The 18,618-nt window shown below is 42.7% G+C and overlaps 1 protein-coding gene across 4 annotated transcripts in view; it reads right to left on the bottom strand.

Moving 5' to 3' along the window:
- The window catches only part of ptprbl (protein tyrosine phosphatase receptor type B, like), a 48,367-nt gene that overhangs the window by 24,670 nt on the left and 5,079 nt on the right, over positions 1-18,618 (bottom strand). Inside the window, exons 2-4 of one of the 4 annotated variants that reach the window (XM_039670252.2) lie at positions 15,059-15,460; positions 10,102-11,441; positions 6,751-7,018 (exon numbers count right to left, since the gene is read on the bottom strand). In XM_039670252.2, the coding sequence (XP_039526186.2) occupies positions 6,751-7,018; positions 10,102-11,441; positions 15,059-15,460 (2,010 nt within the window). Of the gene's footprint in view, positions 1-673; positions 1,137-6,750; positions 7,019-10,101; positions 11,442-15,058; positions 15,461-18,618 lie in introns of those variants that run through there. The other 3 variants (XM_089127450.1, XM_089127452.1, XM_089127451.1) reach the window with 3 other exon arrangements.

Below are 18,618 nucleotides of genomic sequence, written 5' to 3'. Positions count from 1 at the left end.
CGCTATTAAACCCCTTCATTCAATGGCTTGCACCTCGCGAGGACGTTACTTCGTCGACCAAGCGGATATAAACTCTTAGAAGAAATTTAAGGTTCTATATAGAACCTTAATAGGTTCTAAAGCGCTACGTATTTGGAACCCCTAAAATGCAATGCATGAATGATGACAAAACTCAAGATATGGGGGTTAAAAAATGTAATTAATCAATATCATACGAAGAGCCATTTCAGTTTTTATCCTCCAAAAATCAGCATGATTAAAATGCGAAATTTAAGTTACTACAACAGTTTAATAAACAATAATTTAATTACAACTGCAAAATGTTGCAGAATAATGTAATATACATTAAAATGTAATATAGCCTACTATTATGTATGAATAATAGCCTATAAATAATCTTTGTGCCAAAGGGGTTCTTTCTTGTCATTATCATAATTTTTTGCATAAAATGTTGTAACCGTCTACCTATTCACTCCTAGTGAGACAAGCTACAAGATACTTTTGAGGGGGGAACCCACAGGCCAAACTTTATGATAAAGAGTGAAGAAACAGTGAAAGATAAACCATAAACCTCAATACTCCAATGGAAATCCTTTCACTTTATATTCGATGACACACACAAAAGTATTTACATGTAGATCACCCAGCCAACACTGAAAATACAATGACATACCCCATGGTTTCACACTAATGCAACACTGTTTGATGAGTAGCAGTACAAATAAACCTTAGCGGAAAACCTTAGATTTTCATTGTCCTGCAATCCATAGAGTCCATCCAATGTTTGGTATCATAGAGTCAATGGTTCCATTTGCAGTGAGGCGAGCAGAGCAATAATCTCCAGTGATAGAGGTGAAGCAGTTACTAGGAGTAATCCACGATGATCTCAAAACCCATATGACCACAGTCAAGCTTTGAAAACACTATCCTTAGGGTATAGAATTCACATGTTCAAGTCGAATTGCAGCCTTGAGACTCATCGAACATGACAAACAGATGATATTCAAAAAGTCCTTTTGATTGAGCTTGAAACCCTAGTTTCTCAATCTGGACTCTAAACAAATTGTGTGAGGATAAAGAGAAGAACCATGCTTCTCTCTCCACACCCTTGTCCTAACTTCTTCTCCTACATAGCTATATACAACGGAGCATGACCTTAGAGCCCCCTACTGCATAGTAGTGGAATTACAGACTAAGAAAGAAAACCAGGAACCAAACTCTGGGTGGTTACATATCTCCCTCCTCATTAGAAGAACTAACATACCCATGACAAAGTTTCAAGTGTTGCACGTGATATGTATCAATAATTTCTGGAGCAGTTACAAGGGAGACCAGACCCAACTTCTTTACAATTCTAGCGGGACAATTTTGCCATGAAACCGTCATCTGCTTTGGATAAGGGATGTGTTCGTATCCATACTGCGTCTCCAACCTGAAATTGTGTTGGTTTGTGACGTTGGTTGTAGTCTCTTTTCTGCTTTATCTGGGCTCTTTCCACATTCTCCTTCACCAAAGCGACCAGTTCCTTCTGCCGTTCCAATATAGGGTAAACAGGGCTGTTGGGATCAGGTAGCTGTTGAAGGGCTCTTTCCATTGGACCTTTCAACTTCCGTCCCAGAGCTATTTCTGCTGGCGTAAACCCAGTACTTTCATGCCAGGCGGAATTAATTGCAAACCTGAATTCGCCCAACCACTTATCCCACTGTCGATGCTGATCCTCTACATAGGACGCAATCATTGTTTTTAAATTTCTGTTGACTCGCTCAGTCAAATTTGTTTGAGGATGGTAGGCAGTGGTTAATTTTTGAATTACCCCCCACTGTTTGCTGACAATGTCGATGAGCTGGGAGGTAAACTGTGTACCTCTATCTGACACAAGATAGGAGGGTATTCCCCATCTAGTAAAGATCTCATCTATTAAGATTTTGGCAATGTGAGATGCTCTAGCCGTCCTCAAAGGAAATAACTCTACCCACTTGGTGAAGTAGTCAACGACAACTAAAAGGTACTGATGTTGTTTATTGCTCTTCGGGAAAGGCCCCATAAGATCCACTCCCAACATACTATATCCAGGTTCAACTATAGGAGTACTTTGTAGCAGACCTGATGTCTTAGTCATGGAAGGTTTGTATTTTTGACATGTTTGACATTCTTTACAGTGCTTCCATACATCCGCCCTGATACTAGGCCAGTACACAGTTTCAAGTAGCCTGAGTAGAGTTTTGAGCTTCCCCAAATGTCCACTCGTTGTCAGGAAATGAATAGACACTCATTTGAAATGTAATATGTGAATTTTCATTTCCTGACAATGATCTAACTATCAATATATTTTTTATCAATATATGACACACTTTGTTCAATGATTCCACTATGTGTGTATTCTCTCTACTACTGCAGTGCTTTTACAGAGATGTATTTACTGTACATGTAGTGGCATAATTAAACCTGTATCACCTATTTTGGTCTACAATATTTAATGATTGTACGAACTATGACACTATGTGTGGGGATGATCTATAGTTTTGTTTCAATGTTAATTCACAGTAAATTTGTTTTTTTTGAACCAATGATTGTGCAAGTGCAAGATTTCTCTAAAGATGTAAATGCACAATGCAATGTTTTAAACATTAGACAGCCTGTGTTACAAGTGATAACCGTTTTGAGTTTTGCAAAATCACATCAAACTTCTGAAAATGGAAGCAAAGTGATTGTAAAAAACTGTGTGTGTGTGTGTGTGTGTGTGTGTGTGCACATCATGGGTAATAATGGGCAGTGAACAGCAGGATGTGTAGGCGGGTCGTCTGGTAAAGCAGGAAGGGAGGAGGCGAGCTGAAAATATCCAGGAAAAAGCGATAAAAAGCTGATGGCCTTTAGGAGTAAAAGTGTGTTTCTGCGTCCTGTGGAACATGGCGACTGTACCGGTGTAAACGGAGAGCACATCAATTACAGCAGGAATTATATAACTGTTCGGTGTAAAAACATTAAAAAAGTTAGTTGTTTTTAGAGTTGTTTACTACCATTTTGACCATCAGGAACACTGTCTCTTCAACGACAAGGACACACAGCTCTAGAAGCCTTTGCCTCTGTCTGAAAAAGCTACAGTAACTCAGCATGTGTATAAAATATACAGTACAGTCACAGATTTGAAAAAGTTAAGCTCATTTGTAGTCAAATGTGACTACACACACCAACCTCACGGAGGACTAGTACAACACACACATGTGGAAGTTGTTGAGTGGCTTCAGAAGACTAAGAATATCTGAAAGACAGTCTCAGTTCCTATTGGCTTGACGTCCACAAACACGAGTTTGCTCAGATTACAGTCATCAGACATGGGGTCAGGGGTCAGGGGTCAGGCTTGACTGGAACGCAGGTGTTAGTTAGTTTTGAAAGCATGTTGGGTGACTGATGAATGGATGGAGTGTAATAGGAGTAAAACTACATTTCGCACAAACTCACGTCTTATGATTTTTTTTTAAGTTTGAAGTGAGACCAGGTAAAAAAAAGGCTAACACTTTATTTTGGTAGTTAGAGATCCTACTGACTATACACTCACCAAAAGGATTATTAGGAACACCTATTCAATTTCTCATTAATCCAATTATCTAATAAACCAATCACATGGCAGTTTCTTCAATGCATTTAGGGGTGTGGTCCTGGTCAAGACAATCTCCTGAACTCCAAACTGAATGTCAGAATGGGAAAGAAAGGTGATTTAATTGATTGTGAGTGTGGCATGGTTGTTGGTGCCAGACGGGCCGGTCTGAGTATTTCAAAATCTGCTCAGTTACTGGGATCTTCACGCACAACCATTTCTAGGGTTTACAAAGAATGGAGTGAAAAGGGAAAAACATCCAGTATGGGTCAGTCCTGTGGGCCAAAATGCCTTGTTGATGCGAGAGGTCAGAGGAGAATGGGCCGACTGATTCAAGCTGATAGAAGAGCAACTTTGACTGAAATAACCACTCGTTACAACCGAGGTATGCAGTGAAGACACAACACACACAACCTTGAGGCGGATGGGCTACAACAGCAGAAGACCCCACCGGGTACCACTCATCTCCACTACAAATAGGAAAACGAGGCGAGAGCTCCAAAATTGGACAGTTGAAGACTGGAGAAATGTTGCCTGGTCTGATGAGTCTCGATTTCTGTTGGTAGAGTCAGAATTTGGCGTAAACAGAATGAGAACATGGATCCATCATGCCTTGTTCCCACTGTGCAGGCTGGTGGTGGTGGTGTAATGGTGTGGGGGATGTTTTCTTGGCACACTTTAGGCCCCTTAGTGCCAATTGGGCATCGTTTAAATGCCACGGCCTACCTGAGCATTGTTTCTGACCATGTCCATCCCTTTATGGCCACCATGTCCCCATCCTCTGATGGCTACTTCCAGCAGGATAATGCACCATGAATCATTTCAAATTGGTTTCTTGAACATGACGATGAGTTGACTGTACTAAAATGGCCGCCACAGTCACCAGATCTCAACCCAATAGAGCATCTTTGGGATGTGGTGGAACGGGAGCTTCGTGCCCTGGATGTGCATCCCACAAATCTCCATCAACTGCAAGATGCTATCCTATCAATATGGGCCAACATTTCTAAAGAATGCTTTCAGCACCTTGTTGAATCAATGCCATGCAGAATTAAGGCAGTTCTGAAGGCGAAAGGCGGTCAAACACAGTATTAGTATGGTTTTCCTAATAATCCTTTAGGTGAGTATAAGTAACTTTGCAACTACATGTCAACGTATTTAACTAACCTAAACCTTACAGTCTAATAATACTCTAACGAGAGTTACTTGACATGTAGTTGCACATTAATGAGAGTCAGTTGACATGTAGTTGCAAAGTTACTTGTAGTTAGTAGAATGTCTAAAGTGTAACAAAAATGTACACCCCTATATAGAATTAAAATGAGGTGCACAAATTAGTAGAATCAAGTGCAATTATGACATTCTTAAAGAGAAGTGCCACACATATATAAACCTCAATAAATCAGTCTAGTTCGTAAGCAAAGAAGTTCATCCATCATGCCAAGATCTCAAAGATCTTAAAACATCAGCTGGAACGTCTCAGAAGGAAGCACTAAGCTTCGATGTTTTTTTAACAGTAATTGTTGAGGGAGTCCAGTCCAGGAGCCTGCAGGGGCCTCCAGAAGCGCGAGCTGCTGTCGACCTGAATGTGTGGCAGTCCGCCAGCAGAAGCAAACGCATCCTGATACACAGGAGGACAGGAGGAGGAGGCAGGACTTCTGGAACAATGTGTCTTGGACAGATCGGGTCAAAGGTCGAGTTGTTCAGGCTCACTTCCGACGTCCAAACGTCAAGCAGATCCAGAGAGAAATCAGATGAAAGGAATGAAATGAAGGGTCCTGATTGGCCAAGTCAAAGTCCAGGGGCCTGTTTGCATAAACCGCTAAGACTAGCCAGCTAAGTGCTGCATTTGACACAATTGACCACAAAATTAAATAGACTAGATTTGTGGAATTGCACTAGCATGGTTTAAATGATACTTATCTGACCGTTATCAGTTTGTAGCAGTAAATGAAGAGATGTCTTATCGATCACAAGTTCAGTATGGCGTACCACAAGGCTCAGTACTAGGACCGCTGCTGTTCACTCTGTACATGCTACCATTAGGAGATATCATTAGGAAACATGGAATTAGCTTTCACTGTTTTGCTGATGATACTCAGCTCTATATTTCTTCAAAATCTAAATGAACTTACCAATTCACAAAATTAATGGACTATTAATTTCCTACGACTAAATTCTGAAAAAAAAAAAAACAGAGATTTTAATTATTGGACAAAAAACGTCCACACGTAACAGCCTAGAATACTGTCTAACACTCGATGGCTGCTCTGTTGAGTCTTCGTCGTTGGTTAAGAACCCGTGTGTGCCCTTTCATTTTAAAGTCACATGTCTAGTATCTGTAGAACCGCATTTTTCCACCTTAAAAATATCTCTAAATTATGTCATATGCTCTCATTGACAAATGCAGAACAATTAGTTCATGCGTTCATGACATCAAGGCTAGATTATTGTAATGCTCTACTGGGTGGTTGTCCTGCACGCTTAATAAACAAACTCCAGCTAGTCCAAAACGCAGCCGCTCAAGTTCTTACCAGAACCAGGAAGTATGACAAAGGAGTTTTGGTTCCTTGCCACTGTTGCCTTGGCTTTTGTCTTGCTTAGTTAGGGACATTTAATATTCAACAACAATATTATTGATCTGTGTTGTATTATTTTCATTTTATCACTAAGAAGCTGCATTGATAAAATCTGCATTGTAAAAAAAGCTATATAAATAAAGGTGACTTGACTTGAAGCTGCACTGAAACTGGACCTTCGACCCGTTGGACCCCATTGAAGCCACTATATGGAGAAACACCTGGAGTGTTTTCCTCAAAAACCCATTTCTTTTCCACTGAAGAAAGAAAGACGTGAACATCTTGGATGACGTGGTTGTGAGTAAATGATCAGGAAATTGTAATCCTGAAGTGCACTACTTTAATGACCTCTGCTCTTACTGTTAACAGGAAAGTTTACGCATATTAATAATATCTGTTGATAGAAAGACTCACTGGAGAGAAAAGGGTTATTCTGTTATCGTCTTTGCAGCTGAACATGCCTTGAGTGAGGAAACTGGAGGCAGAGAGAGAGCACACTGTTCTGCACTTCCGCACACTTCTGTACACAGCCACCTTCTCATTCACTACAGCTCTGAAGGAATGTCAGGGTCTTACCGGTTTGAACTGTGATGTTTAAGCGAGCGCCGTCCGTCGCAGAAATGATCTCAAACACATAGGTCTCACCGGGAATCAGACCCACTATCCGGCATGTGTACCGGTGCGGTCTCTCCGCGTCTTCAGAACAGCTTGTGAAGTGAGAAGCATCCGTCATGATGAAGCTGCAGGATTTTCCAGGTGTTGTGAAATTGATTACACAATAATCCATATGAATACTGGCTGCGGTTACGTTCACCAGACACCTGACGGCCTCCGTCGGTTCAAACTGCAATCAACAAACATACAGCAGAATGTTAAAGAGAAAATGATTTTGACTAGTACTGATGATCTTGATAATATTGCTGGAGCTCGAACAGAAGAGTGGAGTTCTAGAAATGCCATGGGTTTGATTCCCAGGGAACGCATGGGTACGCATCGATTATCAAGGGTAAACATCGAATGTAAATGTGTTGATTGATGTGACTCGTGTGAAAGGCAGCACTGATTTTCCTGCAGTTTCTTACGGTTACAGGAACACCTGAAGGGTTTCTATTCAAGCTACACCGCCGTTCAAAAGTTTGGGGTTGGTAAGATTTTTAATGTTTTTAAAAGAAGTCTCTTCTGCTCACCAAGGCTGCATTTTTTATTAAAAAACAAACAAAAACAGTAATATTGTTAAATATTATGACAATTTAAAATAACTGTTTTCAATTTGAATATATTTTAAAGTGTATTTCTGTGATCAAAGCTGAATTTACAGGGTGGGGTCTTCAGTGTCACATCATTTTTTGGAAACCAGTCTAATATGATGAAACATTTATGCTTATTATTAATATTGAATTTTTTTTTCAGGATTTTTTTGACAAAAAGAAAGTTCAAAAGAACAGAATTTATCTGGAACAGAAAGCTTTTGTAACATTAAACACTACCGTTCAAATGTTTGGGGTCAGTAAGATGTTTTGGATTAAAAATCATGCAGATCCCAAACGTTTGAAAGCCAGTGTCTGTATCAAGCAGCCAATCAGATTACAGTTTGTGATTTTTGCCAGATAGTCTGTGAACGGTTCGGCAATGTCGACAGATTCAAAAACTACCAATGAAATATGACATATCTATAGTGAACACACCAATGAGATGCAGGAATTATTTCTTGATAGTATTAAACAAGACGATAGACCATTTTTTGGAGCAGACGTCACAGTTACGTCACTTGTAGCTGCGGGCACATAGTGGTGGCAGACAAACAGCGGTAACGTCTCGGGTTATTGGATTGTAACCCTGTTCCCTGAAAATTCTTGATTTAATTGATTATGGGAACGCTTTGTGGACAGCAATAAAGCGCAGCATCTCGTTCCCGCTTTTTCATGGAACAGGGTTATAGTCAAGTAACCGGAATAGTTCCCTTTCAAAAGCTAGACTCAATGCTGTGCTTGTTTTAAGCGTTATGGGGAACGAGAATACCCACGCCACCACACTGTGGGTGTCTGGACCCCTTAGGGTTGTGTAGTGTGTGCTCACACAAACGCGAAAAAGGTCTCAGACATGAGCTTGTGATGTCAACTCAAGGACATGAGAGCCCAGAGCGACGTGAACATGCAAACTATAAAATCTTATGAATGTGTATGGAGAGAGGGTCAGCCTGCCACATGACAAACATGCTGCATGGGGCACCCTAGTAGAATGAGCCCTGATGCCTACTGGAGAAGCTTGACTGCATGGGGCAGTCTAGGCAGGATGGTGAGACCGACAGAGCATGCAAGTGACAGCTATAAGAAAAAACATCTTAAAAGTCAGAAGTTTATCAGACATTGACTCTAGAGATTCAAAGAGGGTCTAAACAAGACCCTCCAGGACTATAGCTAAGTCCCATGAAGGAATGGTTTTAGCAGGAGGCCTCAGCTGCCTGGCTTTACAAATGAAGCGGGCAAGCAGAGGATGTTTCCCAACTAGCACTTGGCAAGCCGACAAAGCGGCCAAATAAACCTTGAGAGTGGCGGGGCATGCACCTGCTGACAATTTTTGCAGGAAGTCCAAAACTGAAGCATTACATGTATGCACCACCGGGATCGGACCGGGATGAAATATTGTCCCCAACGCTCGAGACAGAAGGTCCCTCCTCTCCCCTATCGTCCAGGGGGAGCTGTCGAGGCAAGATATAATCACGGAGAACCATGTTATGTTCAGCCAACGAGGCGCTATCAGTAAGAGGCAAAGCACTTGTTGGCGAACTCTGGCTAGAACTCCCTGAAGCAGAGCAACTGGAGGAAATGCATGGAAGCGCATTCTGGGCCATGTATGCGCCACCGTGTCCAGATCCTGGGGGGTTTGGGTGACTCTGAGAAAAGTAGTGTCCCCTACATTGCGTTGTCTGCTGGGAGGCGAAGAGGTCCACCTCTGCTTTGTAAAATTTGGACCAAATTTGTTTCACTACCTCGGGCTGGGATTCCATTCCCCTGTTTGTATTTTCTGTCTGGACAGTAAATCTTCTTCCACATTCTGATGTCCAGTGACATCCCCCCCCCTTCTCTACCCGCTGAGGTGGTGCGAGCGCAGACCACCCTAGTGATTTATGTAAGAGACTGCTATCTTGTTGTCCACCCGCACTAGGACATGGCAGCCTCTCAGCTGCTGGAGGAAGTATTTCAGAGCTAGAAATACAGCCATCAACTCGAGTCAGTTGATGTGCCAATCGAGCTGAAGACCCTCCCATTCCCTATGGGCTGGACGACACCTTAAGACTGCTCCCCAGCCCGACAGGGAGGCGTCTGTTGTTAGCATTCTGCGACAGCAAGACGCACCTAGCGTGGAACCCAAAGGTGAGGAACTTGGAATTGACTGACTTTTTTTTTCTTTTCTTAAGAATTGTGAGATATAAACTGTAATTTGCATGAAAATAAACTCAAAATTAACTTTTGTTCACTTTGGTTTCAATTTATTTTGATCCCTTTAATATTTTCTGTTGATTGTAAGTAACGTTGCACCTACATGTCTAATAACTCTCATTAGAGTGTTAGTTGAGTATTAATAGACTGGTAGGTATAGGGTTAGATTAAGTTGACATGTAGTTGCAAAATTACTAATAGTCAGTAGAGTGTCTGTTGGAGGACCATCACAATAAAGTGTTTGCAGATATTAAGCAGACAATCCTTTTTTTACTCTGATGAGAGCTAGTTGACATACAGTTGCAAAGTTACTTATAGTCGACAGCACATTCAAAAGGGACCATCAAAATAAAGTGTTACCAATAATTTTATTCCTTGGCTTCCACAGACTGCTACTGTAGAACTGTTATTATCTGCCACACAAACGTCATTACTGTTTGCAAAGACAAACAGGACTATAGGCAGATGAGTGAGGATCAGTGCTCACCGTTGATGTAGTGGCTGCTGTAGGAGTGACTGTAGATGCCATAGGAGTGAGGGTAGATGCTGGAGGAGTGACTGTAGACGCCATAGGAGTGACTGTAGACGCCATAGGAGTGACTGTAGACGCCATAGGAGTGAGTGTAGATGCTGGAGTTGTGACTGTAGACGCCGTAGAAGTGACTGTAGACGCCGTAGAAGTGACTGTGGACACTGGAGGAGTGACTGTAGACGCTGTAGGAGTGACTGTAGACGCTGTAGGAGTGACTGTAGACACTGGAGGAGTGAATGTAGATGTTGTAGGAGTGAGAGTAGATGTTGTAGGAGGGACTGTAGACGTTATAGGAGGGAGTCTAGAAGCTGTAGGAGTGACTTTAGAGGATATAGGAGTGAGTCTAGATGCTGTAGGAGTGACTTTAGAGGATATAGGAGTGAGTCTAGAAGCTGTAGGAGTGACTTTAGAGGATATAGGAGTGAGTCTAGATGCTGTATGAGTGACTGTAGACACTGAATGAGTGACTGTAGACGCTGGAGCAGATAATTCTTTAGTGCTGGGTGCACCAGTGCTGATGAGTACCATGGGAGATCTGCTCATTTCTACAGCTGTAGCAGTGGTTGCAGTCGCTGATATGAATGTGTCTGTGTCCAGGGCAGGTGTAGATGTGTGCTGGGCCGTCAGAGAGGTCGTGGCACTTGCTCTAGCTCTGGCAGAACTAATGTCTGGAGCAGATCTAGTATCTGTACTGGTAAGAACTTCAGTAATTGCTCGAGTCGTTCTGGTTTTGAGTGGCAACATGGTCTGAACGTCTTTGGTGATCTTTGAGTGTCTGGTTGTGCCATTTGTCCATGCGCCATCTGTGTTTGACACTGGTAAGCTCTCAGTCGATGCACGATCTGCTTCAGTGCGGATGCTGTTACCTTCCGACGGTCCTGTGTGAGAATCTAGAGGGGTCTGAGCTTCAGCGCTTGCATCGGAGGAAACTAAAGGCTCAGCATCCGTTGTGGAGAGTGTCAACCCTTCCTGAGAAAACGGAGGGTTATGGGTCTGCTTCAAAATATCTGAGCTCATGTAAAGCCTGTTCTGGGTAAAGTTCTGAGGTACATGAAGGGTTCTGGTCTCCATCAGAGCAGTGGAGGACACATCAGTGTCCTCGTAGGGTGATTCTGTCTCCAGCATTTGAGTGAAGTTCTCCTTCAGGTCTGTTTCGGCTGTGAATGCCGTCAGATCACCTAGACCAGTTGTGGTGGTCCGTTTCATTCTGCTTCTGACAGTGTGCTGGGTCATGAGAGGGACTGTCCGAGTGGTGATTTCTCCTGTGGATATCACTGTTGACACTGTGGATGGGCCTGATGGAAACAGATTGATGTTAGCATTATGCAGCATGTATTTTTCAAACATAAACCATAATGAAGTTGATGGGCACCAAATGGTAATTCCTTTATTCACAGTTGTACATTTGTAGAGGTCTTTTTTCTTAAGTTGTCTATAATGGTGCAAAACTATGGAAGTTTAATTAAAGATATAAAGGAATAAAAAACGTAATTGCAACTTTATATCTCACAATTCTGACTTTTGTTTCTCGCAATTCTCATAATTGTAAGATAAAAAGTCACAATTATCTTTTAAAATGTTTTATTCTGTGAGGGAAACAAGGATCCATAAAATCCAGCAAGTCCAAATAATGGAAAAAACAAAAACAAATCGGTTGCGACTATAACCTCAGTTCCCTGAAGAGGTAACCAGACGCTGCGTCGACTGATGCTGTGGTAATGCTTTGCGTAATGACGCCTTGAAGCACATATGAAATCAGTTCAATGGTGTGGCAGTGGCGGGTCACGTCACAAAACAGAAAACTATAAAGCCTGCCCAAAACAAAGCAGCACTAGCTACGTAAAAGTCTGAAGTAAGTCACTGACAGGCCAATGGAGATATGGCAAGATATTTTTGCGTCCTCTTCTCTCTTCAAGGAACCATGTTTACAGACACCCTGTAATGGCAAACCGTCAGGGATCGACCAAACTGCTCTAGGAACCTTCTCTAGGAGGGGGCAGGAATACCAGGACCACTACATTTCCAGGTGGATTCTGAGAAATGTGCTCACCGGAGACCGCTGCACCCTCGAAATACTCAAAGTGGAGGCGACCAAAGGACATCAGGCACCGTGTAACGAGGTGTTAACCGCTCTATATCGGGGGGGACTGCTCTCATTGGCCTGACCCCTTCGGGTGTCAGGACATTTTCCCCGCAGTCTTAGACTGTCAGATATAATGACCGTCCTCAGATCTGTCTTACCCTTTGAAGGTTGTGGTTGAGAGTGCTTTCCCTGTCCCCAATTGTTTTGAGGGGGAGCAAGGAAAGCAACACGCTGTTTTTCAGTGGCAAGGTGTAAGGAGCTGGCTTTAAATGTTTTTTTTTTTATTATTTCTCTCATGGAGATATGAGAGCGATGGGGGAGGATTTTGTGGAAAGCAGCCACCTGTTTGTGACAGGGGTACGTCCATAAGGAGGTTTTTGTCTTTTTCAAGGACAGTATACCATACATACATGTTCAACAGACGGACAGAAAGCTCTCGAACTAAATCTAATATATCTTAAACTGTGTCCTGAAGATGATCAGAGGTCTGAAGGGCTTGATACGACATGAGGGTGAGTTATTAACGACATCATTTTAATTTTTAGGTGAACTAATAACCCTTTAAAAATGGAAGGCCCCGGTGTTGAGGTTTTGCACGAATCTCCTGCTTATCAGCAGCTGGCCATTCAATGCTTAATCTGGCCACATCTCTAGTTACAACCTCAATAAGCCCCTCATAAGCATCGTGCTTCAACACTAACAACATCTAATTCCTCAGAACTAGATAGTTACAGTGTCTGTGCCTCAACCAGGGCGGAGGGAACCCCAGCGCATGCTTCCAAACCCTGGAAAAGGCACTGGATCTATCAGGTGAGGGTAGAGATAAGGCTGGGCCCCGTCTATATAGAGCCATTTGCAAAGCCCAAGTCTGAAGTCGCCACTGTGCCTTGGCAGCAGCTGGACTTGTGCCCTGGGGAACGCGAGCCTGAGCGTCCTCGCAAAAGAATGCTAGGCGTGAACGGAGCGTCCGCATAGGAAGCACATAACAGCCCTCGAGCGCCGACTGTGCATGCTTCTTATCCAAACAAGCAACACAAAGGTTGTGTGTGTCCCTACCCGCTAGATAACGAGAGCAGGGGTCCACACACACTATAAACTGCTGTTCGCCATTGTTTCTGATATATATGAGACAGTACAACACCAAATAGACAGATACAGAAGCTAGTGCTGATGTGTGTTGGGCAGGCTTTACAGTTTCCTTGTTTGTGACATTACCAGCCTCTGACGTATCGCCACTCCAGTGGACTGGTTTCACTTATGCTTCAAGACGTCATCATGCAAAGCGTCTCCACAGCGTCAATCGACACAATGCGAGTTCCTTGAAAGGGAATGACATTTCTTGCACATTGAAATATCCAGTGAGTGCTGCTTAAAGCATGTTTAAGCAACGTTTTATCACCTGGGATGTTTTATGTAACGTGACGTACTAAAAATGTAATGCTCCATAGCTTTTGAAAATAACATAGCAACCTACACTAAACCTAACCGATAGTGCAAATGTTAGATATAATACACATGCTATGCTAAAGTAACCTTGCCACTTGATCCGTTTCGGTTAGTCTTTGAGATCTTTTCTGGCGTTTAAGAGACTCAAACTCGAGCACTTTACATCACAAGTGGTTTACTACAGCAGAAATACACACTTAGGAGATTTAAACCTCAAAATCTCATACATGTCATTACATAGTTGTGCAAGAAAATGCGAGTCTTTATTAATTGTGTGAAAAGGAATAAAAGTCATATCAGCTGAAAACGGCAGTGATTTGTATAGGTATATTTGTGGAGATTTATCGAAAATTTAGGTAGAGGTTCGTTTCCAATGACTAGAGTTAAAACCTTAATGTGCATTTAACAATATGGACAGCAAAAAATACACACATTAGCCGCTATCCGACGGGAGGGATTTTTGCAGTTCCTAGAACCTAACGTTCCTATAACCCTTTTTTTCTCGTGTTCCGACCGGACTAAATTGGGGATTTTTTAGTTCCTCAGACCGTAGTTCCTATAACTCTTTCAGTACCTAGTACCTAGGACTTTTTTAGTTCCCTTTCCCTAGATCTACGTTGATTGGTTCAACTTATAAGTCACGCCCACTGTCAACACGGAACTTCTAGCACGCTGTCTGCCATACGCGGTGTGTTTTAGCAAACGCCGCCGTTCGTACTCCGTTATTAAGGCCTCCTCCATGCTGGTTTGTTGTTGTTGTATGTCAAGTCAAGTCAAGTCACATTTATTTATATAGCGCTTTTCACAATACAGATTGTATCAAAGCAGCTTCACAGTGATAACATGTAAGTAGCACAACACAGATCAACAACATTGCTAAACACTAAATAACCCCAACTGAGCAAGCTCAAAGCAAGCCAAAAGCAAGGCGATGTGGCCGCGCTACGTCTAGTGATGACGCTATAAAGACCGTCGCCGTGCTTGCGTCACTCCCTAACCCCTCCTACCAGTTCCTATGACCACTTGGCCAGTGCGAACGCAAGCAGCAAAAGCAAAACCGAGTTTGGGGGAGAGTAGTTCTTAGAACTGTTTAGAAGTGGACAGTTCCTATAACTACTTGGTCGAAAAGCGGCTATTAAGTCAAATCAGCCTAAATGTTACTTCTAAAGACACGTTTCAGCCACAGAATAAAAAAAAAATTCTCTCAGAATTGCACGTTTATTTCCCACAATTCTGACTTTATTTCTCGCAATTGCGAGTTTAGATGAACTCAGAAAGGCAAGATGAAGCCAGAAATGTGAGGAAATAGCAATTACTTTTTTAATTCTGTGGTACAAGCTTCCATAGACAAGTGAAGTTGTGATGGCAGGAGAGTCAGCTGACCTGTGTGGGCGCAGAGAGACGCGGTCACCCGTCGGCCCTCAGAGTCCACCATCATCATAGACCAGTTGGAGTAGCTCTGCTTGGAGCGCACCACCACCCGCACACCCTGCTTCTTCAGGAACAGCGGCGTCTCTGCCAGTCCGAAGACCCCTGGGCTGTCGTAGCACATCCACGCGGGTGCGGTGTGGCAGACGCTGAGCTTGACCAGACGAGCGTGGTGCGGGACGGCGGCGCTCTGATTGGCCCACAGGCACCGGGACAGCAGCGTGTGGTTGAGTCTCCTGTCGCCGGTCCAGATCCACTGCTGAGACGGGTCGCTCTCATCACACATCCTCAGCGCCACCACACTCACATGCGCGCTCAGACACAAGCCTTTAGTAGTGTGTGCGATCAGAAAGCCACCTGTCAGGAGAGAAAACGATTGATCATCTGAGTAGCTCGCTTACAATTTGCAATATTGGTGCGCTAATATGCATTAATTCATGCTTAAAGTTTCCCTGTTGTCAAAATCTTTGATCACCAAAATTATGTATTTTAATGTTTTTTCATGTTTTAAAATAGCTTTAATATAACCCGACACCCTTGCCTCATTTAGTATTTGCGGTTTTATGAATATGTAAATGAGCCCTGCCTCCACTCACTCAGCTCAGAGATCCATTGGTTGACGATCACACATTGATCTGATTCGTTACAAGGTAGTTTGTGACGTCAGAAACACCAGCGATTTCAAACCGGTGCTGCGTCTTAATTCGCCTACATATAAAACGATGTTCTCCTAAAATGATGTTCTCTTTTGGTGAAGAAAAAGTAGACACAAGCTTTGGAACACATTATCACGTCATACAATTGTGTCTTTAACAATAGCTCTCTGTCGCATCCTGTCACAGTAAACAATCATCTAGTCACAGTTAACATTCCCCACATTTCTTTTATTTTCATTCCCTACTGTATCTGAGAGAAATGCAGAAGCCGATTTGCAGTCGCGGGTCTTTCATGCAGAGACTCTCCTCATTAAATAATGCATATAAAAGTTAATGCCCAAAAGGATCTTTATAAAAGTCTGCAGTATTGCAGATGAAATTTAACACGGACAGCATTAAATAAATATTTTTTGTATCAGATTAAACTTGTAGTTTTTTAACACTTTTCATTTGTGTTTGTGTTTCCTCCTCCAAAGTGCAATGGGTTGTGGATAATATTAGCTGTTACAGTGAGCACGGATCCACACTTCAAAAATCCAAATGTTACACCATACTCTTTTCAGCAAGCTTTGGGACACATTTATTTTAATCTCATAATAACATGTGTAGTATGGACCTTAGGATAGTATGGACATTAGGGTGTATAGTATGGACATTAGCATATATAGTTTGGACATTAGGATGTATATTATGGACATTAGGATGAATAGTTTCGACATTAGAATGAATAGTATGGACATTAGGGTGTATAGTATGGACATTAGGGTGTATAGAATGGACATTAGTATGTACAGAATGGACATTAGGATGTATAGTATGGACATTAGGAAGTATAGTATGGACATTAGGATGTATATGTATCTTACATATTTAAATCTTTGGACCAGTAGTGTATCAGTATATATACTGTGCCTAGGACCCAGGCTTATGTCCCCTGTAGTGGACATTATATTTCAGTGAATGACTCTGACTCCGTACACTTAATTTCTGGGCGTCCTGTAAAGACTTCAGGGCTTTCAGAGATATCAGATGTTTGAGGTATCACCATGGTCTTAAAAAAGACTGACATTATTTCAGTGCTCAAATGCAGCACTCTTATGGAAATATGATAATAAATTATTTCGATATTTCTAATCAAAATATGAATTTATGTTACAAAAAAGAGCATTGATGTCACACGTGTCCACTGTAGAGACACTAGGACTTAAGGCATGTTTATTAGAAGTTATGGGAGACACAAAAAGTGAACAGTGAAAGAAATTAAACATCAATAATCCTATGAAATACTAGATATTATTATGAAAATGTTGCCAATTATTTCTCCCATTATTACACTTCTTTTTATTACACTCTGGTGCTCTCAGTTTGGTCTACTGCCGAGGTTGCTGTGGCCACTGACTGTGTTCGAGGTTTCTTTGACAACAGTGGATAAGCTGGAAGCGTTGTAAGTTCATACATCAGGAAATGGTTCAGAGTTCCACGCTGCCTCAGCAGAGTGGGACTTTATAGTAAAAGAATATTGCAGCTCCCAGTCTCTGCTTTAACTGAGGAGTTTAAGTGCGCCAAGGTCAGACTGGAAATGACCTTAGTAGAGTCACGTGACAAATGTTTAAGGGAGGCAGCCCCTGTGTTAAAAAGTGGTAGAAAATGGTCAGCAAAGAAATCTGGAGTAGAGGCAAAGGCTGCCCTTCAAATTGGGGATATCGTGGGATAGGTATAGCATGGAAGAGGGGGTTTGGGCTTAGTTTAGCTCCTCCTAAATGGCACAAGGCAGGCCCAGCTCAAAGGAGGAAACTGGTAGTCAACAAGGTGCGAAAGCAGGAGGAGAGGATGGGGTGTATAAAGGCCATTTCCCAGGCCAAGCAGGGAGAGTGGATGAGTTGGGAAAGTGTGGAACAACACAAGATGGGCTGGCAAGACCTTTGGTCAATGGAAGAGAGTAGGATCAGTTTCCTTATCAGGCCAAAATATGAAGTTCTCCCATCACCGCAGAACCTAAACCTCTGGGTAGGAGAGGATCCCTCTTGTCCTTTGTGTTCATCACCTGCCACATTAAGGCACATTCTGACAGGATGTAAGGTGGCTCTCAGCCGAGGTCGGTTTACTTGGCGCCATGACCAAGTACTGCGATGTTTGGCTTTAGCATTGGAAGGCAAGCGTAACTTGACCAATAAGTTCCCACCTGCAAAACATTACACGCAGAAGACAATGTTCCTCCGCCCAGGCGAGCAACCACCAAGAAAAGGTGTTAAAAACAATTCTCGCCCAGGACAACTGGAAGCTGCTAGGGACTGGAAGATGCTGGCTGATCTTGATCAACGGCTTATTTTTCCACCTGAAAGTGCCACCACTATCCTCCGACCAGATATTGGAAAGATTCTAGCTGGCTGTGTACAGGCCGCCACGCTATGGTTTCAAGGAATTCCTGGTAAACTCGAATAATCTGTTGGTTTATTTGTAGTTTGCATAGTAATTACAGTTATTACTTTCCTGTGAATCTTGCGTGAATGAGGGGTGGTGTTTGGGCAGATATTGTGTTTTGTAGTAGGTGGGATGCCATACGGAACCGTTACCACTGAACCTACTATAACGAAGAGAGTGGGGCTCGCCAGGTTGGCGCGTATGGTTGAGTTGCGGAGAGATTTTGGTTAGGTCACATGTGAACTACGAGGAAGGAGCAACCTCAGCAGCAGGAGGGATGTAGAGGTCAGTAAGCTGGGCTGAATTGAGTGGGGGACGGAGGGTGGTGACTCTGGGACGTCAGAGTCACTGTCGAGCCTTCTTGAGGTGTCGTGGGCTAGTCGACGAAACACTGAGGACGGAAGGTGCCCACTTGAAGACCCTAGAGATGTCCCCTAC

The sequence above is a fragment of the Pimephales promelas genome, chromosome 25 (genome assembly GCF_988280905.1).
Source record: "Pimephales promelas chromosome 25, fPimPro1.hap1.1, whole genome shotgun sequence".
Taxonomy (NCBI): domain Eukaryota; kingdom Metazoa; phylum Chordata; class Actinopteri; order Cypriniformes; family Leuciscidae; genus Pimephales; species Pimephales promelas.
Note: the sequence above shows the minus strand (reverse complement) of the source record. Positions and strands in the feature narration are given on the sequence as shown.